The 22991-nt window shown below is 39.3% G+C and overlaps 1 protein-coding gene across 2 annotated transcripts in view; it reads right to left on the bottom strand.

The window, feature by feature from the left end:
* The window catches only part of CTNNA2 (catenin alpha 2), a 1110979-nt gene that overhangs the window by 87260 nt on the left and 1000728 nt on the right, over positions 1–22991 (bottom strand). For both annotated transcript variants that reach the window (XM_084766203.1, XM_084766204.1), the window contains exons 10-12: positions 21851–21943; positions 20640–20796; positions 10424–10624 (exon numbers count right to left, since the gene is read on the bottom strand). In XM_084766203.1, the coding sequence (XP_084622329.1) occupies positions 10424–10624; positions 20640–20796; positions 21851–21943 (451 nt within the window). The remainder of the gene's footprint in view (positions 1–10423; positions 10625–20639; positions 20797–21850; positions 21944–22991) is intronic.

The raw sequence follows: 22991 nt of genomic DNA, 5'->3' as shown, positions 1-22991 counted from the left end.
CCTGGCTTGCTCAGCTTTTTTATGTACCTCAGGCCCATCTATCCAAGAATAGTACCATGGGCTGGACTCTTTAACATGAGTCAATTATCAAGAAAATGACCCCCAAACATGCCCACTAGCCAAACTGATGGAAGGAATTCCCCAATTGACATTACATCTTCCCAGGCATGTCTAGGTTGATGTGAGGTTGACAGAAACGATTACACTCCAGGATGCACATGGTGGAAAGGGGGCACCAATTCCTGCAAGTAGTCCTGTGGCCTACATCACTGTTCTGTGGCGTGTGCATTTTTGTGTACATATATGCACAAAATATGTTTGAAAAAGCCAAAAAGAAAACCACCTATCAGTCAAATCTTGGCACTGTGTACAAATTGAAGATATTGTTCATATGGCAAAGGTAGAAAGACAAACCACACAGTACCACTTTAAGGATTATCAAATGATTAAACTCCCTTTTTAGTTCTATATTTCTGACTCCTTACCATCACAAATACTACCACTACCTACAAGTAACACATTTATTCCATATCATGACAATTTTGACCTTTCATGAGGGGATAAAATGCTTTACATTAGTAGTCAATGTTATATTAAAATACATTTAAAATATATTAGGATCTCTAGGCTGAGCAATCTTGGTCATAATAGCTTCTGTTGAAATCCATTACTTTCATAACCTAATTTCAAGGTCACCTATGGAGAATTGACATAGTTTAATGGTCTTATCTACTATTTCTGCCTATCCAATAAGCTAGCCCCACCAACTTATTCTGAAATTCACTTCCTTATGTGTTCCTTCTGGTAAAATCCAACTACAAAGAGAAGGCAGGTCACCCATATCTATCCAATCATAAAACATAATCCCATTAAATGTATCTAAAAAGAATAAGCTTATTCCCCATTAATATATAGAAGTGAAAAAAAACAAAATCTAGATCTAGAAATTTGAAGCTGTGATTCTAAAGATGCTGGTAGACATATTGTCCTCTACACAAAAGATGTTCAACATCCTAATAATTATATATATATATATACATATATATTGCACATTTGTTTGCATATTTACATTCATATAGAGAGACATATGATAGGAGATATATATATATATATACACACATATATATATATGATAGATAGATGGTACATAGATAGATGATATATAGGTAGATGGATATATGGATATATACTAGTAATTATGTGATAATCCCATAACAAGCAAGGGATATACATAGGGACTGCCTCTCTGAAATGAATACCATCTAAGTGGATCCTGTACCATGACGAGCACATATTGAACGTGAGGGCACTGATGAAGTTATTTGTTATATCCAGCTGGGACTAGAGTTAGATAATGAAGAATATGCTTAATACACAGATGTTGAGGAGGAGGAGGAGGAAATGCAGAACATTACAGGGACAATAGTGGGAGATGTGTGGATGTGTTTTGCTGAGAGAATAATAAGGCTCCCATCCAAAAAAGGACAGAAGGTTTAAACAGAAGATTTATCAGGGATTATTCATGGTGTCTAAACTCACTCAGAAGGCATGGACAACACTGTACTTATTCCAAGTGTTGTAACATTGACCATGCCCAAATAATAAAATATTAGGTGACACAAGCAACTCCATCCCAGGGGGATTAACTACTTAAGTTTTTATGAGGCCCACCCTGACTTTACTCTACTGCATTAACTGGTCCAAAGGAATGGATACTTCAATACAGTTTCTAGTTTGGGTTCTATTTTCTGGTCCTTTTACATTTTCTTAAAAAAACATATAAAATCATGTTTAAAATCTTACATTTTTCTATCTTTAAGTATATACTAATAATAATATTGGGTATCATAGCTTTTACATACATTCACAAAAATACATTTTGAGCATATTCCCCTCTCTTGCCCTTTCCTCCTCCTCCTCTTCTTCCTCATCCTTCTACTTTTAAAATTTAGGTTATAAGGCATGGCATTGTATTATACCATTACTTTATCACACATATTACCCACAATAATAGAATTTAATCTCCTAATCCAATGTGATTAATAAGATAGCATGATCATTAATTGTCCGTGGGGATTGGAGAGAAAGAAATGTATCAGACATACAGCACTAGTCTCTGTGTACAAGGCCCTGGATTGGATCCTTAAATTAAAAATAATAATAATCTCTTTCTGAGTCAATCAGTCAATCGATGCCTTCTCTGTCTTTCTGTCTCTTTCTTCTGTCGCTCTGTCTCTCTCTGTCTTTCTGTCTCTTTCTTTGGTCTCTCTCTCTGTCTCTGTCGCACTCTATCTCTCTGTCTCTCTGTTTCTCTCTGTGTCTCTGTCTCTGTCTCTGTCTCTCTGTCTCTCTGTCTCTCTGTCTCTCTGTCTCTGTCTCTGTCTCTGTCTCTCTCTCTCTCTCTGTCTCTCTCTCTCTCTGTCTCTCTCTCTCTCTCTCTCTCTCTCTCTCTCTCTCTCTCTCTCTCTCTCTCTCTCTCCCATTCTCTCCCTCTCTTTCTTACTGTCTCTCATACCTCTTTCTGAATAAGAAACATCTGGCGAACTACCAATGCTCTATCAACCCTCTTAATCCTGTCATATATGCATTCCCTAGATGTTCCCATCAGCTACCAATTTTACAAACATGACATTTTCATATAGGCTGATCAGTGTGGAAGGAGCTACTCTACCTATAACTAAATATGCCAGGACTGTGGCCACATCTGGCCCCTGTGCCTCCTGCAGCAGCCTACCTTTGGAAATGAGAAGTCAGAAGATGAGTCTGTTCAAGCATACACTCACGACCAAGCTCTTGGCAATTTGTTTTAATTTGTATTTTATTGACTGGCCCAGGAAATATGCCATGTAAGTATTTAATGGGCCTGCTGCAGATCTGTTTTATTGTGTTTTCATCAACCCAGATTAGTTTAATCAGAAATAGGTAAATTTTCAAAGTAATGAGGCCCTACAATTTTATCATACTAGTAATCCACAAAATTAATTTCTTAAATTTAACTCTGTGCCCAAACAATAGAGAATTACTTTTAAGCGAAAACAATGGCACTGATGTGAAGGGAAATAATTTGTGAAAAATAAACTGCAGATGGCTCTGTCCCTCATAGGGTACCTCTCCATTTCCTAGCCACTTTGAGAAGGCAGTCAGGCAACCCAGTGGGAGTCTCCCTAAGGCCGAGTGCCCTGTGTACATTCCTATGTGTAAGTGGACTGGTCCCCACACTTGTGAACATTTCTTCCAGCCATGTCTAGTTTGGCCAAGGCCTTCTGAAAGCTCTTTCCTTTTACAAAATCTTTCTCACATACCCCATGCTGCAACACTCCCTGGGCCTACAGGGATCGATTTCAATTTTACCCTGCTAATATTTGTCCCTGTTAGGGGATACTTCTCCACCTTGGAGCCATGTTTTATAATTAATATTGTTTTCCGATCAAGCTCCACTCTAGGATACCTGCCAATGTCTACAGACAGTTTCGGATATCAGAATTTGGGGTGGTGGGGGGAGGAGATGCTGCAAGCATCTAGAATGTGACTGTCGGAAATCCTGTTCTACAGTGCACGGATAATTCTGCCACCAATCCCAAAGACATATTTATTTGTTCAGGGCAAAACGTATCTGTCACATAAGACCTTCTACCTAAGGGCCATGAATCTAACAAAAATACACAAAATATAGAATCCCAGCCACCAGCACTGATAGATGTGTCAAGACACAAGAAAAGCATAAAAATATACTTGACAACTTAGATTCTTTCTCTCTCTCTCTCTCTCTCTCTCTCTCTCTCTCTCTCTCTCTCTCTCTGTGTGTGTGTGTGTGTGTGTGTGTGTGTGTGTGTGTGTGTGTGTGTCTGAGTCTGTGTCTGTCTGTCTGTGTCTGTGTGTCTGTGTACATGTATGTATCTGTGAATTCACATGCATGTATTTGTGTGCTTGTACAATATGTGTGAGGGCCAGAAGTTGATGTCAGGTGCCTTCCTTAATCACTATATCTTTTAATGTTGAAATGGAGTCTCTAACTGGACCTGGATCTCACATGTTAGCCTATGCTGACTTCCAAGTAAGTCCCAGGGTCACCAGTTAGACTACTCAGGCCAGCCACTAAGTGATCCACCTGTCTCCACTCCTGTGGAGCTGGGATTCCAATCATGCTCTACTGTACCTGCTTTTTTTACATGGGTGTCAAGAATGAAAGTGCAGCTCTAAATGGTTAGTGGCACTCTATTGATAGGCATCTCCCCAACCTGGGAACTCTCCCTGCTTTTTTCCTGTCGATGTCACCTTTCTTTCTTCTATTCACCTTATTTCCCCTCAGTATCACCTTACCATAAAGTAAAATGTACCTTAAGCAAACTAATAAAAGAGATACCTACTGACTGCAATGGACTGTTTCCTCACACTGTGAGCCAAAATAAACTTTCTCCATTAAGTTTCTTTTGTGGTATTTTTTTTCCATTTTTTTCTCCTTTATTAGTTTATTCTTGTTACATTTCAATGGTTATCCCATCCCTTGTATCCTCCCATTCTTCCCTCCCTCTCATTTTCCCCTTATTCCCCTCCCCTATGACTGTTCCTGAGGGGGATTACCTCCCCCTGTATATGTTCATACAAGTAGAACATTATGATAGGCAGATTTGGGCACAGGGGTCCCACTCAAACTAAGGCACCAGCCAAGGACAATACAGGCGGTAAACCTTAAACCCCTACCCAGATCTAGCCAATGGACAGAACATTCTCCACAGTAGAGTGGAGAGTGGGATATTACTTTCTCACATACTCTGGTGCCTCACCTTTGACCATGTCCCCTGGAGGGGGAGACCTGGTGGCACTCAGAGGAAGGACAGCAGGTTACTAAGAAGAGACTTGATATCTTTTGTGGTATTTTTAAAACAGCAACAGGAAAAGTAACAAAGCTATTAGGTCCTGTATCTAAGTCTTTAGAATGTTCAGTGAGTGCATGGAAAGGCCAGGATGAGAATTTTAGATGGTTAGGCAATGAGCAAATAATCCAGGTATCTCAGAACACACAACCTGCAAAAGGATGGCTCTGTTCCATTGATTAGCTTTTCAAGCAAGACATCAACCAGAAACTTATTTATATTTCTAGACTTTGAGAGGTTAATATTAAAATTTCCACCAAAACTATATAATTGTCCTGGCTTTGAAGTAAATTGTGACCTACTAAGCACCACTTTTGTTGCTGTTGTTCTTCTTCTTCTGTTTTTGTTTGTTTGTTTGTTTGTTTTGTTTTATTGAGACAGAGATTTTTCCATGTAGCCTTGCAGATACTGGAAGTAGCTCTATAGACCAGGCTACTCTCATATTCCAAGACCTACTTGCCTCTGCTATCCAAGTACTGTGATTAAATGCCTGTGCCACCACACCTAGATTCCTTTTCTGATATTAAAGTAGCCAAAGAGACTATGAAAAAATAATATGAATTTGGACTAACAGCTGTATTATTTTTCTTCAGGCTCAAAGTCACAAATGGGACTCTGGGAACATGTCCACATCTTTCATTTCATTCAACTGCTTTCACCAGTCATGAGCTGTCGAGTCCTGTCTGCATGCTCTTCTTTGATACTCTATGTAGGGTCAGCATCAAAGGAGTGCTGTGGTTACGTGTGAGATATGTCACAAATAAGTTGAGTCTTACATAGTGATTGAGCTGAGGAACCAGCAGAAGGGAACTACACCACAATGAAATAAATAGTTTCTTTCTACAGGTTTAAAAAATCTTTAAATTACAGAATAAATGTCTGGTTCTAATTTCTTTCAGTATTCTCTCTCTCTCTCTCTCTCTCTCTCTCTCTCTCTCTCTCTCTCTCTCTCTCTCTCTCTCTCTCTGTGTGTGTGTGTGTGTGTGTGTGTGTGTGTGTGTGTGTGTGTGTACACAAGTGTCCATTTCTCGGATCGAGAAGAAGGTTTCAGAACATCTGGAGCTATAGTTATATCCACTGTGTCCCATCCAACATGAACCTGAGTGCTGGCGACTAAACTTGGTTTCTCTGGAAGAGCATGAAATACTATTAGTTGCCGAATCATATCTCCTTCTGCTTCTTTAAATTAAATGAAAAACACTGTATATCCAGCTTGCTTTGTATTGCTCTAATACATTCAAGCGGCAAGTCTTTTTTAATGAAAGCAATGATAACCCATAGCCAATAAGTATTGATACATATGACTATGATTTATTGTATTTTTCATTTTAAGTATGTAGACAGAATATCTTATATATTGCATCACCTGTCAATTAGAAAAACTATGGACTATAGGAAAGGGTAGAACAGAAATGGGACATCCAGGGGGCAGAAGGAATTCTAGGATAAAGCCAGGCAGAGGGGAGTTGCCCTGGAAGATGTGAGGACAGACATATGGTACCTGAACAGAGGTAACCAGCCACATGGAAAGGGGTAAATTAGTATAAATGGGTCATTTCATGTTTGGAGCTAGTCTAAGAAGAGACAAGCTTTATGGCCTAGGCATTTGTAAGTATATTGTGATTCTGAGTCATTATTCCAGGAGCTTGGGGCCAGGAGGAAAAACACGCACCCTACTACAATGGCGCCTGTAGCAGTAGGCACATAATCAATCTTACCTAAAATTCCAGGCTTATACACGAGATTGAGGCATTAATCCAGGAGTTCAGGACATAAAAACTGGACCAGAAATCCAGGCAAGGCCCTTTTAATATACATCATAGCAGAGGGCCAAGCCCTGGTGCAGGGGCTGACTTGCAGTTGCTCTCAGACCAGAGCCTGAGGGCACAGGAGCTTCCATTTCTTTCAAGGGCAGCACAGTTAAAAGTGAGCTGGGAAAACAGCAGCCTGGTTCAGCTCCATGCAAATGAGAGCCTAAAGTTGCACAGAAGCCCATTGGGTTAGAAAGGCCTGGCCAGGGCCCACAGAAGGTAGAACCAGGATCTCTGCACTATCTGAATAGGTGAGACATGGTTATTGGCAGTGGAAGATGCAAACTGAGAAGCCCAAAGTGTCTCGGATGATAAGGTATTGAGTTTGGAAAACAATAAAAGGGGAAAAAATCTGGATTAAAAAAATCATAGGTAAACTGGGTGTGGTGGTATATGCTTGTAATCCTATCACTTGGGAACATAGAGGCAGGTTGATCTCTGAGTTCAAGGCCAGCCTGATCTACCAAGCAAGTCCAGAAAAGGTGAGGCTACACAGAGAAACCCTGTCTTTAAAAAAATAAAACAAAGCTGGGCGTGGTGGCACATGCCTTTAATCCCAACATTCAGGAGGCAGAGGCAGGTAGATCTCTGTGAGTTCGAGGCCATCCTGGTCTACAAAGTGAGCCTAGGACAGCCAAGGCTACACAGAGAAACCCCATCTCAAAAAAAAAAAAACTAACTAACAAACAAACAAAGTAAAATCATATAAAGATATATTTGGCTTGAAAACAGGAAAGTGAAGTCTTTAAGGAGAAAGTTGGAGATTTAAAAATTAATTAAAATTATTATTATTATCATTATATATTATATATTATAATATGCACATGTATATATTATATTATGTAACAATATAAATACGTTTTTATGGTTATGACTATATTTTTGTCATCAAAACTGAGAAATACACAATGCAATCATGCATCTGGATTCTGTAAAACTTTGTTTTGCTCATCAGCATCATTTTTTGCATGACTATGTCCTGTTTAGGAGAGAGATCAGAATAAGGCAGACTTGGAGAAAGAACAGACTTAAATTTAGATGCTAGATTAAGGACCATAGAACAGAAGTTTAAAGTATCTTTAAATCAAAAAAGAGAACATTCAGAAGAACCTAATCTGGAACATAAAATAACATCAAAAGAGGTAGTTCTGGGTGTGAAAAATCCACAAAGGCTTGAAGAATTAGAGTGACAAACCATAAAGAGGCAATATATTAAATTACAAATCCATATTGTACATATTGATGCTACCCCACGGCAATATCATACAATAAACAATGTGTATAATCTTGCAGAGTTTGGAAAATTATGATATATACACATGTTGACACATAATACTGTTGATGCACATTCAGAATTCCATTGTCCTTCTGCCTTGATTTATGAAAAAGATGATTCACAGATTGTATATTTATTAGAGATGGTTACTGTCTTAGAGGTGCCTTTGCAGATTGGGATTGATGGTGTTTTAGCATGAGTATTGAATCGAATATAACAGGGGCTTTTTACATTATGGCATAGAAAATGTTACAGATACAATTTATAATCCCACAGGTCAAGTAACAATAGAGACCTAACAAGAATTTAAAAGAGGTAAGCATGGAACAGAAGGAGGATAAAGAATATCACAGAGATAAACTAAATGGTGCTTTGTTGACTTAAGAATTTTTAAAAAGTCAGTGAGTCAGGTAGCACAGCTGTTAAAAAGCACTGGAATTTAGAAGGGACTGATGAATTAGACCAACATATATATGTGATAACCTCAGAATGGAAAAAATGAAATATGTTGTGTTGGGGAGCATATTTTGCATTTCTTTCCACAGGAGAAGAAAAGCTATGTATACAACCCAAACTATTAGAAATCAGATTTGAGTAGAGAAGGCCTCCTGAAGATCTTGGCTACACACAGAACAACAAAGCAGGTGAATTGTATTGCTAATCCCACTACTTGGGAACAATTCTGAGACTAGCTGAGGCTAAAACATTTATGCATAGCCAATAAATCTTGTTGGCCAGAGTGTCCTCAAGACTTATTATAAAATGCCAGCTTTTCATATGGCATGGAAGGAGATTTATATTGCAGTTTGGTTATACAGTCAAAACTAGCTCATAAAGAAAATTAGATGTCTTTCACCAGCTCAATCAAAGATCAGAGCATGACATTCCTTTTTAGTATTTATTTTCTTATTTAATGTATATGAGTGTTCTCTCTGTATGTATACCTGCATGCCAAAAAAGAGCATCAGATCCTGGTATAGATGGTTGTAAGCCACCACATGGTTGCTGGGAATTGAACTCAGGACCTCTGGAAGAGTTAAACCATTCAGCTATATCTCCAGCCCCCCAGAGAATAATCTTTAACTGACCTGTGCACATTGAACATTCCATACATATGTAATTGCTGAACTGTATATTATTAGTGAGAGTTTATATGTTTACAAAACGAAAGGACCAGAGCAGACCTAAGAAGACTCATCCTCCAAGAGGCTGAAACATTTATTCCAGCATCCTGCTTGATGAAGCTTCAGACTGCTACAGCGGTTATTTCATCAAAGCTTGCATCCAGGACAGCTTCAAAGAAAGCTGATCATCCCAATTGGTCCAGCCTTTCAGACTGTTCCAAACAAGACTTCATATAAGCCTGTGTTTTCACAGCATTTAGAGATCAGACAGGTGTTACAACTAGATTTCTTTACCATTTTCCCAATTTTCATGGTCCCACCAAAAGGAGTACCATGGCCCGAATCATCAGGAAACAATTACGAGAAATACATCCCATTCCAGTAAGATGAAATGGGTAAGTTTTTGTTGTTCTATTGGATGATAGATGCTTATCATTAAAAAGGGGTTGGTTACAAGTTATTGATTGGTCTTCATCATGGAGGAAACTTAATATAAGAGTATGGACTCAGGAATTTCTCTCTTTTCTCTTTCTTTCTTTCATAGATAAGGGGAAAGGAGATTAGAAGAAGAAAGGGGAATATAAGAATATCATATAGGAATAATAGGGATAAGAGGAGAAGTTATTGATTCTTCTCTTCAACTATAGAGCTATAGTAATTCTCCAATAATTTATATTGATATGGATTACTGTATATTGATATAGGGTTAAGGTTTTAATTAGTTTAGATTATTGTATATTGGTACAGTTGTAAAGTCCTTTTGATACATAATGTATATATGTTTCAACTATTTTATAAGGTATTGGACCTTTATAACTCATTGATGAATACAATATTTCATTCTACTATCACACGTCCACCCTCCTAGAGTCTCTATGAATCCCATTGGTTATCCCAAGTTCTTCTCCTAGAGTCTCTATGAATCCCCTTGGTTATCCCAAGTTCTTCTTCCTGGTTCAGTTCTCTCCACAAATTGACAAAGCTGTGCATTATAATTTCACTCTTAAACCAACCTCCAAACTTTTTTTTCCAGCTTTGAGACCATGTCCCTGTCTCTTAGCAGGTTCAAACTTCTACCCTCTCACCTGTAATTTGGAAAAATCAAAATTTCTTTGTCTCTTTCCTAAAATCCTTGTGAGAATCAAACAATATCACATGTGATGATCACAGAGTAACACCTGTACATGGAAAGTAATAAAATTGTTTGTTTTATTCACCTTTTCTATACCTCCCATGATAAATACAAATTAGAGCAATCAAGGACAATCTAGCTACTGCGTTCAGATACAGAAACCAATCACAGCAGCGACATTTGAAACACATAACATCCATGCTTACCTGTTTCTGAAAGTAATTTTGTGGCTTCCAGAACCTTCTCAGTATATACTCCGGCTTCATAGTTCTCCATCTCTGCATTGATGATGTGAATGACACGGGCTGCCCGGCCTCGAATGGCCCCAGCAGTACGATCCAGTGTATCCACGTCCCCCTCTTGAAGGGCAATCACACATTTATTCACATCCTCCAAGATATGATTTTCTGTGAAGAAGACACATACACATTTATATGAACTTTTCCTACTTACAATGACTAGTCCAAAAACTATTTCAATAGTTCCCATGAATGCTTACCTTGCTGATATAACTGTATAGCCAACAACATGAAATGGTATTTAAAGGGCAACACTTACTATGACAATAGTAGTTGTAAAACTTGAGCACTAGCCAGAGGGTTTATCATACAGATGTGTGTGTGAAACTTCAGTAGGGTCTAACTCAGAAGCTCTGTTAGTTTTGTCAACACCAGTGGATAGTCTCAGGAGTTAGAGTGGCCTCCATTGGAATCACCTGTGTGCACATCTTGTAGAATTTTCTTGAATTATAGATGATATGGGAAGATCCAGCCCAGTTTGGGCAGTGAAACTCCTAGGCAGATGGTCTTGGGTTATATAATAAAGCAGACAGGGAAAGCCAACAAACGTGCAGTTTTCTACATGGACCCTGACTGGGTTCCTGCCTCCAGGTTCCTACTTTGAACTCCTGCCCTGACTTCCAATAAAGATGGACTAGAACCAGGATTTACTAGTCAAATGAATCCTTATCTGCAGAAGATGGTTTTGTTCAGTGTTGTATCTCAACAATAGAAAACCAAACTATGATAGTAGCTTTGGGGTGAAAAATTTGGAAAGTAAGTTTCAAAGAATTTCCCAAGGCATGTTCATGGAATGGTGTGGAAAACACCACAGTGTGAGACCTATTGATGAAAAATCCCTTGGTTTGCTTTACAGATTAAGATTTATCACCTGAAGTCAGGAGGTGAGGAGGGTTTTTTAAGAGTTGTCATGATAGGGGCAGGAGAGATGACTCAACAGTTAAGAGTGCTTGCTGGTCTTGAAGTGAACCCAGGATCAGTTCACAGCATGCACATTATGTGGCTCACAACCACCAGTAGCTCCAATCCCGGAAATCCGACATCCTCTTCTGGCCTTTGCAGCCACATACATACTTATAGTGCACACATGACAACCAATAACAAGTCAATCTTAACATGGAAATATTATCTTTACCTAAAAATGAGATGACGTTTTAGATGCGTGAATGAATACTTGATCATCTTATTTAGGAACTATTTAAAGGACAGTATGGGGCAAGCCAAGTCAGTTGGTCCATCTTTTAAAGTCATATCATGTGAAAGGTACTGTCACAGAGAAAGTGGGTTCAGGGGAAAATATCATGGAGTTCCCTTGACTTAAAAGTCTTTGGCGTCTCATTAAAATAAGCACTAGTCTCCTGTCATGCACCACAGTAGGAGACAAGAAGCAGAATGGAGATGACTCTATAGCCGAAGAAAAACACACACATTCTCACAGTGGAGCCAGTGGGCCCTATTTCACATCCCTGTCCAATGTCAGACTGCAATTATTCCTTTTGAGTATTTTTAAAAAGCACACTTTTAAGGAAATGCTCAACAGTTTAGTGCTCTAAAGAGAAATGAAGATGATTTTAAGCTGAAAATTATACACAGGCACAAACACAACTGTAACCACAGTGATTGAATGCTCATGCTATACTTTTTGCACACAGAAATTCCAAGCATAACTTTTAGCATTTCATTATTCTTATGTTCTAATTTACATTTAAAACTAAGAAGGATCAGTGGCATGTCTCAGTCTGGTGACATTTCTTACCACCAGGCCTGATGACCTTAGTTCAATACCTAAAACTCATTTAGTGGAAGGAGAGAACTGACTCCTGCAAGTTGTGCTCACACACCCACAAGTTTCCCTTCACACATGCACACGTACATGCGCACATATACACACAGACACACACACACACACACAGAGAGAGGGGGAGGGGGAGAGAGAGAGAGAGAGAGAGAGAGACAGATGATAGTTGAGTAAATAAGTACTTAAATATAAGTTGTAGAAAGCAGATATGTAAAATAGTTTGGGTAAGGTTCATTTATTTATTTGTTTACTTACTTATTTATGGTGCTAAAGATTGAACCTAGGACATTACACCCTGCTCCTCAGATGCTTATTATTAACTTGTACTCTCAAAGCACTTTATTTATTTGTTTGTTTGTTTGTTTGTTTTATTTTGATTCACAAGTGTCTTTATTTGATGATCAGCTTACCAGCCCACAAGCTTGTTTTGGTAAAGATATGAAACTGAATCCCATGGATTGGCTGTTATGCATTTTTTCTGGAGACAAGGTCTTGTGTACTGCAGCCTAGCCTGTAACTCTTTATGCTACATGACTTTATACATTTTTAATGTAATTATAAGATTGGCATAGGATATATAAGTTCAGGTCCCAGTGAAGACTCCCAGGATCTGAGATTCACTAAAAGATATCTTTTACACAGATAGTAAATTCCAGTGTTTGGCTTTGCTACCTTTTATTTTTAGTTTTCATTTTGTGTAGAACTTTCACTAAGTTGTTCCTCGTTGGGGCATGGTCTGATATATTTTGATGCTAATTACTGCTTGCTATCTCTGTGACCCACCTTTTGCTTAATAAAAAGTCACCTCGCCTGGGCAAGGAAAAGGAGATAGGTGGGGCTAGGAGAGAGAGGAATTCTGGGAAGAATAAAGACCACCATAAAGAGGAAGGAGAAAGACCCAAGGAGTAGGAGGTCATCACGGGCTGGATGGAGGAGAAGCACATGGCTGGCGTGGATGTGGAATTTAGCCTAGATGAAGAACATTACCAAGTATTTGGGATTATGGATGGGAAGTAGCTTGATAGAAATTGGTAGAAACAGATGACATGGGATTGAGGCAGGAATCCCATACCTACCCCACTATGGGACATAGTTTAGAGGATTAATGTCTGCCCTTCCCCAGATTAACTAAGGCTATTTTAAAATATAACAAGTATATGTGTCTTAGTTGATTGCTAGCTGGGCCTACTAATAATACTGGTAATTTACAAACAATAGTTCCTGAAGGTTACACTGTGGCCGAGACAGATCTTGAACTCAGGACCTTCTTGCTTAGCTCTTAAGAACCTGGTTTATAGCCTGGCATGGTGGCGCATGTCTATAATCCCAACCCATGGGGAGGCAGAGGCAGGTAGATCTCTGTGAGTTCTAGGCCATCCTAGTCTACAAAATGACGTCAGAGAAATCCTATCTCAGAAAAGAAGAAGAAGAAGAAGAAGAAGAAGAAGAAGAAGAAGAAGAAGAAGAAGAAGAAGAAGAAGAAGAAGAAGAAGAAGAAGAAGAAAAAGAAGAAGAAGAAGAAAAAGAAGAAGAAGAAGAAGAAGAAGAAGAAGAAGAAGAAGAAGAAGAAGAAGAAGAAGAAGAAGAAGAAGAAGAAGAAGGTGGCTGGCTTATGAGACTGTACTTCCAGGCTTGAATGAAGTTATAACATTGTGTGAGTTTCAACATTAAGAAATAAGGACTTTAGAAGGTGACAGAAGGCCTGAGCCCCTGTGAGGGGATTAGTTCTCTTCTAAGAGATATGCCAGAGATCTCTCCTGTCCCCTATCTACAGTGAGTTCAGTTGCTTATGAAGGGGCAGCTCTCACAATGGACCTTCATCTTGGATTTCCTAACCTCCAATAATGTGAGAAACACTTTGCTACTGTTAATAAGAAACCTGAAGCCTGATTAAAATTACAGCAACCAAATTCAATGACTAGTAGGAGGGTTGAATTATTAACTATTTACAAAATTTCCATGGCCACTGCTGATTTCCAAGTTCTTAGAGGAGAAGAATTGAAAAGAGTATCCAGGAAATCACAGGCTCCTGTGGAGATTTTTTTCTTGCTTTCTATAAGCCAAGCACTCAGCACACATGAACACACAGCCTGTGGCAGCAGCACACATAAGACCTGCCCAACTTCAGCTCAGACAGGATTCTGTGTCTGGGAGGGGAATCGGGCCACAGCATGTGTGGAGGTCAGATGACAACTCTGTGGACTCCATTCTCTCCTCCTACCTTTCTATAGATTCTGGGGACTAAACTCAGGTCACCAGACTTGTGCAGCAAGTGCCTTTTCCTGTTGAGCCATCCGCCTACCCTCAGTTTCTGGTTTCTACATTTCATTGTTCTGTAATTCCAAGTATAAGTTAGAATGGAAAAATGATAAAGGTATCTTTAAAGGCTGGCTAGTAGTCAGCTTTCTAAACCTTACAAAAACAAACTTTTGAAATGCTGATATTTTCCTCCTGAGGGAAACAGCCAAGCTAAGATGCAAAAGTGTAGATATAGGATGGTTTGATTTTATTAAGGAACTTGTGGTAACCATCCATCCTGAGATCCTCATTCCTTCCTGTGAACTCACATGAGCAGACACTTTAGGAAAAGGTCAAATGACTCAAATGAAAGTTGGTAGGGTATTTTAAATATAGAAATCTGCCATCCACAAGCCTCCTTTCCTTCAGAGATGGATTACTTGAGATAACCACATGCTGTCCTGGTTCCTAAAAGGGAGCAATTAGAAGGAGTTTCATGTGCAAAATGTGTGTGCACACTTAAATACTTCTGGAATGACACACCAGTGTGAGAAAAGGCTAGATGTTGCTTTTCTGTGCAATAGGAAAAGATACTGTTTTGCAACAAGCTGCAGATCAATGAAGGTTGGCAATTATGTTGTTAATCTCTCTGCTACTAGTAATTTTACAAAAATCTAGAAAATCCACTTATGACCAATAAATTATATTCTTATTAAAGGTCTTAAAAAACAATAATCTCAATTATTTTCCAACCTCAGAACATACATCTAATGTAATTAAATCCAAGAAAAAGAAAAAGCATGCTGTTTGCCCATTTGAAGGAAAGCAGTTTACTTTTAAAATATGCTATGACAATAACGTTTTTAATCAACCAAATCAGGTAATTCATAAAGTAGTTTATAAAATTAATTAATTAATACTTCATTGTACCTAACTTTCCATGTACTAACTAACTTACTTTTCAAATTTGTTTTGTTTTTGTTTGGTTGGTTGGTTGGTTGGTTTGGTTTTTTTTTGAGACAGCGTTTCTCTATGTACCCTTGGCTGTCGTGGAGTCGCTTTGTAGACCAGGCTTTCCTTGAACTCACAGCAATCCACCTACCTCTGCCTCCTGAGTGCTGGTATTAAAGGTGTGCGGCACCATGCATTTTTGTTCGTTTTTTGAGATAGTCTCTATGTTACTCCAGCTGTCCTGGAACTCACTGTGTAGACCAGGCTGGCCTCAAACTCACGGAGATACAACTGTTCTTCCTAATGTGTACTATATTTAAAGGTGTGTGCCACCAGCTTGGATTCATGTTTTTAAAATATTAAGACAGTTTTCTCAGCAATTCTCAACCTTCTGCTAATTAGAAATGCCCATTACTTAAATATTAGCCAGACTCATCTCACAATATCAATATCGCTTGTACTAATTGAGGACATACATGTAAAAGAGCCACTGAGATTCAGGCTGTCTTAAAGTACATTTGTATTTTGCTAATCGAAGTGAGAGCAACGAGTTTGAAAAGGAGCTGCAACTGCCCTTGTAGGCATGTACTTTCTGGTCAAAATACAATACTTGGTGTGTTCATGGATTCTTGGATCCCTGGTGACAACTCTTCCCTTCTACTCTATGCATCCTCAAACCAGAGGCCAGTGTGCTTGGAAACACACTGGTCTCACATACATCAAGAAGGGTGGTGCCCAATCAAAGAACATACATGGGTTGGACGTAGGCCTCCTACACAAATGTAAGAGATGTGCAGCTTGTTAATCATGTGCATCCCCTAACAATGGGAGAAGGACTTGCTTTTGAGTCTGCTGCCTGCCTTAAAATCCCTTTTCCCTAGCTGAGCTGCCTTGTCTGGTCTCAGTGGGAGATGATGCACTTAGCCACGTGGTGATTTTGTATTTGCCTGGGTGGGTTGGTATCCATGGGTTCAGGGGCTCCCTTTCTCTAAGAAGACGGGAAGAGATGAAGAGGGGAAGGGGGCTCATAAGGGCAGGACCAAGAGGAGAGGAGGAAGCGGCTGTGATCAGGCTGTAAATTGATTAAATAATCAATCAATCAATCAATAAAAAACAGGAATGGTGATGAATTCTTTGAAGGCAGAAGCCATATGTCATTCAGAGTTGAATTTCTGCTAAGACTATGCATACAGCAGGGAATCAGACAAGAGTGGCTCGATCAACATGTTCAGAGAAACAATATGTTGTATAAAAACAGGCCTGAAGGAAGCTGGGAAATGCAGTTCTGAATAGAAAAGAACAGGTTTGTAAGAGTTAACAAGGCCTGTGTCACCTGCAGGTGGCTGAGCGAAGAAAAACTGGCTTGCACCATGGCTGCTGCACAAATTGACAAGCGTGGCTTGTAAACACCAGAAAGCACGCGTCTACAACAAGTCGTACAGCAAACGCCTTTGCAGTTTTGCAACCTTCAGTCTTTTAGAAAAGATGTAACTTTGTCAATAGAGGAAAATCAGTGACAACCAAAAAAATGGTTATAAACCATAAAGCTGACTTTCTTATTCAAAACCAGTTATAGAATGAATATTCAAAGAAAAGAATTCAAGAACCTAGAGCTCTGTTTGGTTGGTTATTGGTTTTATTTTTAATAGGAGGAGGAAGAAGAAAAGCAAACAAAATAAAACTCCTGGACATTATGGAATTAATAGCTTTTTACAGATCTTGACTCTCTACAATTTCCTGAGCCAAACCTGAGCCAAATCACACTGTTAATGCCAAGGGTCTCATTCTAGGGAACTATTAAAAATGGTGCGTTTGCCCAGTAAGAAAGTTTGGGAATGTTCTAATACAGCCATTTCACATTTTTATGAGCCTAGACAACAATGGAACATTTGTTTTGCTCCTGTGCTGTTAATTTCCAGCATTGTTGATCTCCAAACTTGTGGTGTTTTATTTGAACAAAATATACACTCAGGTAAGCTTAGCTAATGTATCATAAATATGTAAAAACAACAGTCACTCAAAATGAAGGTATATGTATGTATGGGTGGATGCATGTGTATATGTACATATGTATGTATATATATGTAAAATTTTGTATGTTCATAAAGGCATGTATGATATGTATCTGTGCTTATGTGTTCATGTTAAATGCTTGTATATAAATGTGTGTAGGAGTGTGAGTGTGTATGTAAGTGTATCTGTTGCTTTCTATATAGAATTTCCTGCCAGAATACTCCCTTAAGAAGAAACTGATACACAAAATGTCATTGATATAATTCCAAAATATCTCCCGGGCCAACCCCGTAATTTACCAATGCAAATGTTTGACTCCAACACAGAGAGGAGAGGAGAAGTAGTTCCCCAACTCTCTGGCTGTGTCCACAGCTTACCAGCATGAACAGAGTGAGTCCTGTGTATTTTCAAGCCCTGTCTGCAGAAAGGTGCCTGCTGCCTGATTGTTGACTCCACGGGCATGTTCCAGCACGCTCTGCCAACCTGGCTCCCTGACAGTGCCTGTTCATTTTCCTGTCGTGGCATGCGGCAGCATTTGTACCACTAGGGTTGGACCGCACAGTGTTATCAGCAGGAGCCAAAGCCTTTTCTTGTTCAAAGTAATAATGAGATGCACAAAGGAATGGCAGGAAGAAAGGTGGCAAAGAGGCAGGCCTCAGGGGAAGAAAATTAAGGAAAGCTAGGTGCTATTCACAAAGGCTGAGATAAGACACCCCCTCCCCTGCCCCTGCTGCTTCTCTCACCCTTAGAAAAATTTGGACATATATTTGAAGAAAAGGGTAAGTTGGAGGAACTTTTGAGTTCTAAAAAAATTCCTTCCTGAAAAAGGCAGTGAATGAATATGTTTGACTGATCTGTATGCAGCACACGAGAAGTTTTCCAGGGCGTTATGGTATGTGAGGTGGGACTGAGAGGGGAACTTCCTGCCTCTTATTAAGAGTCATTCTGGGGAAAAAAATACTAGAACATAGAAAGTGAGAGCACTGGTGGCAGGCTGCATAGCCACTTCCCATGACACAACTTTCTCATTGTCAACATGACCCCCTTAGATGAGACACACACTGGGAGAGACATCTATAATGGTAAGGCTCAGCCATCAGCAAACACAAACTTTAGGCATGGTAATACGTTGAGTTATTTTATCAGTCAAACCCTAGAAGGGGTTAATGTAATCAACAGCCAATGTCAATTATCATCAAAAGCCAAGCATCTGAGGAATGAAAAACAAGGCAGGCTGAAACGAAAATGGGAAGATACACAAGAAAGAAAGAAAGAAAGAAAGAAAGAAAGAAAGAAAGAAAGAAAGAAAGAAAGAAAGAAAAAGAAAGAAAGAAAGAAATTTTCATTCTTCCCCTAATTTATTGAGAACACTGTACATTTTCTTCAAAGGTAGGCAGTCTGGAATTTAATGCCATCTTTTCCCAATTGTCTACCCCTCCATGACTTGCTTTTCTCAGAGGAACATTAGGAAATATGTTTACTTACTTCATAGAATTCTGGTAAGAGATAAAGAAAACAGGAGAGCTCCAAACTAGACACAGAACATTGGTTAGCTTATTTTTCTCATCTGCCTTATCTTGTTCTCTGTCATTGAATAGTTGGCCTTTTGATTCCAGTTAGATCTATAGATTTGACTGCACTGCTCTCAATATAGCCTGCGGTGGGAATTTGTGATTTCTTCACGAAACAGGAAGTATGCAAGGAGGGAAAATACTCTCTGCCAGACTCATACCCACAGTGGAAGTCACAGGTCCTGTTGGCCTGACTCTCATCAGCAGTGAGAGAGCTGACCCTCTCAGAACTCAGTCATATCCCTCTCTGTCTGCTCCCACCCAGAGCAGGTCAAGTTGTGGCAAATCCTGTGTGCACTGCTGAATGAGTTCCACACACCTATGGGAAGAACCAACACCTGTTCAATTAGAGTTTGAAATGATTATTTGGTTGTTTCAATACCTCATAATCAAGGATGATGTTTTCCATGACCCCCTTCCCATGGAGACCCTTCCAGGTGAATGGGGGCTAAATATGTTCGGTCCAAAAGCTCTTTGCAAAAAGGCCCACAATCTGGCAAGCAGCCCAGTCTTGAAATGGTGCTGAAGGAGTACATTGACACTCATAATGACTTCATAATCACTGGATATTTTTTAGCCCCTTCCTGCCTGGTAATATATTCACAGAAAATAAAGATGCAAGTACATCTCTGTTCTTTTACTCCATTCCTTATACATTTTCATGGGTATGTATGCATAGCTGTGTACCCTATTGGATTCGTTATGCAACTAATAATTCTTCCTGTCTCATCACAAACTTTCCTTTGAAAAAAATTTTTTGTTCTAGTTTTATTTATGTTGCTAAGATTAGATACCCGTACAAAAACAACTTGGGAACAAAGGAACTTATTTCATATTATAGCTCCAAGTTCCAGTTCATCTCTGTAAGGAAGTCAAGGCAGGAATATATTAAACTAGTCACAATCAACAGTCAAGAACAGAAGAAAATGGATTTTTAAAAAACTCTGCTTGCTGCTTGTGCTCAGATCAAGTTTTCCACTATTGTATAGCACAAGATAGGGAATGGTGCCGCCCACACTGGGTTGGGCAATCTCAAATCAATTAATTTAAGACAATTTCCCATAGACATACCCATAGGAGAACCCAATGTAGTCATCTCCTTGTTAAAACTCTCTTCTCAATTAATTCCAGGTTGTGTTATATAGGCAATTATAACTTCTTCATATAGACATACCAGAATAAATGCTTATCTATTTTAAATCATAAGTCAAGTGAATTAACCACACCAAGTCCATGGATAATTTAGATGCACTGAAAATCCATCCTTCTTGACAAAAAAGACAAAATCTAAAATGGCCTCTAAGCCTCTGTGCAATCTGTTCAGGTTCTGAGCTCATCATCAGAAAGTTACAGTTTTCCCTTTGATGCTCTGACTCAGTGCCTATAGATAACATTTTTTTTTCAAGAGGGTGTTATAATCACATTTTCTGGGTTGACTGAAAACTCAAAGGCCAAAGAGAGGCCTTGAATCACAGACCCATATCATTGCTGAGATATTTCTTATCTTATTACCTTCTTCCAGCTCTCTGGTAAAGGGCCTATAGGTGATTACCTGAGACAGAGAGGAAGTCGTCCACTGAAGTGATGTCATCCACAGCCTCAGTTAGCACTCGGACCTGCTTTTCCCACTGGTCTTTGAAGACATCCATGTTGTCCTGAGCAACTTTGCTCTGTGGCCGGGCAGCCAGAGTGAGGGCAGCATTGATGACCTGTTGGGTAGAAGACATTAGGACATAATGATCACACTCTTTAGAAGAGAGAGAAAAACAAGTCAAAGCACATGTTGGAACCCCAGACCTTAAAGTTACTTCAGATACATGACTTGTTATTCTTCAGCACAATCAAAAAAACGCAGAAGACAAAAATGCTATCAGCTACCAGTACTTTTTGCTGCTTCTTTTGAAGAGATAGTAATTAGCCTCAGGTTTTAAAAAGTGTTTGCTGGACAAGTCTAATTTTCTTAGCACCGATGTGTGAGAAATATATCCCTTGCTTTCTGCATGTGCAAGCTTATAATTTACTTATTGAGATAAGGTAAATAGATGTGGAACATTTAAACCACAACCCCAAACAAACAGAATCAAGTCAATATAAGTAGAAATGATGATAATTGCCACTATAATCCTGAATACGCTGAGTGGTTGGGATTTCTTTTTGAGAAAGGAAAAACCTTACATGCTTCAAGATTGACAGTTAAAGATTTTCCCGATAGAAAATAGTGGAGCTGGAACTGGGTGCAGATATGGCACAGTGGGTAAAGTGACTTCCACAGGGCCTTAGTTTGGATACCTAGAACACAGGTATGTGGCAGCACATACCTATGACCCAGCCTGACAAGGTACAGAGGCAAATGGATCTCTGAAACTGTCACAGTAATCAGCTAGCTTAGCCAAATCCATGAGCTGACATATGAGCTGTGTGAGAGACACTTGATAAAAATCATAATAATAATGCAGAGAATAGTAGAAATGGACCTATCACCTCCTTGTGCATACCTGCATACAGCAGGTACATACACACACCACACATGAGATGATAGATAGATAGATAGATAGATAGATAGATAGATAGATAGACAGATATATTGATAGATGATAGGTACACAGAGATTGGAGAGAGAGAGAGAGAGAGAGAGAGAGAGAGAGAGAGAGAGAGAGAGAGAGAGAGAGAGAGAGAGGAAGTAGTAAAGAAAGGGTTCTGTGTATAGAGGGTCCTGTCTCTCAAGATACCAGAGACTTCGGAAGCCAACTGAAGGGCACTTACCTGGGGACACAGGCTGTCAATTTGTGTGGCTGCCATCCTGACTAATTTCACCCCTTCCTCATTGTTGGAGATAGAACAGGCCAAATTGGCAACCTGTGTGGAAGAAGAGTGATGTGAAAAGTTGAGTTGAGAAAAAGAGAAAGAAGAAGAAGAAGAGGAGTGAACTTGTACTTTTCCGAGAGGTGTCAATCACATCCGGCATCCCATCACCAGTGTTTCAAGGCACTGTTCTGTGCTAAGCCATGGGACACTACTTTGTGAATTTAGGCATGTCTACCAGAAGAGCAGACTGTTATTAAAGAACTACTATTACTTCAAGATATCTAAGCATACGCAGGCATAGGGTTTAAACAAGGAACTTTGGACATTCCTTTCCTATGCACTGCCAGTTGTGCTCACTCTCTCTTGAGCCCCACAGACTCATCATTCAGTAAAGAACACAGTGATCTTGGCTACACCCATCCTTGACCCTTTTTAGTGATGGAAATGCTACATGTGGTGTTTGGCAATTCAGATAGTTATTAAATGCTGAATTAGAGCTGTCTACAAATGGAATCCACATCTCCTAAAGATGCCAGTCTACCCAATGCTATGCACTTGTGTGTAGAAAGAATATATGACCCAGCAGGTACTAGTGCAATACATAGAAAACTATAGGTTCAATTCTGCCATAAAAGCATACATACTTGGTATTTCAAAAACACTAAATACTCCAAAACAGAAAAAAATTCAACTTCCCAGAAAAAAACAAAAAGCAAACAAATAATCAAACAAACAAACAAACAAAAAACCCACCCAGCTCTACTTAGGTTATTTTTTCTCATCAAGGAATGAGAGTTGGTAATACAAGGTCAGATTGATTGTCCAAGGTCAATAGTACACAAAGCTGCCATTAAAACTCTGATCCATTCCATCAGGCTGCTGTCAAGAAATCAGGAGATTGAGGATTAGAGAGACTAAAGGTAGGAGATGGGCAATGAGGGCTGGGAGCAGCACAGCCAGAGCAATGAACTAGCAGAGAGACAGCACCCTGGTACCTCTGGGCCACATGCATTTTGAATTCAGGATGTCTCTGGCCTCTACAACAGTCTGCTTACCTGGCAGATGCCATAACACTCTAGGAAAATAAAAGGAAGCGTGC

This window comes from Acomys minous, assembly GCF_964271855.1.
Source record: "Acomys minous genome assembly, chromosome: 17".
Lineage (NCBI taxonomy): Eukaryota > Metazoa > Chordata > Mammalia > Rodentia > Muridae > Acomys > Acomys minous.
The sequence above is the reverse complement of the archived record's forward strand: the minus strand, read 5'-3'. Positions and strand labels throughout refer to the sequence as shown.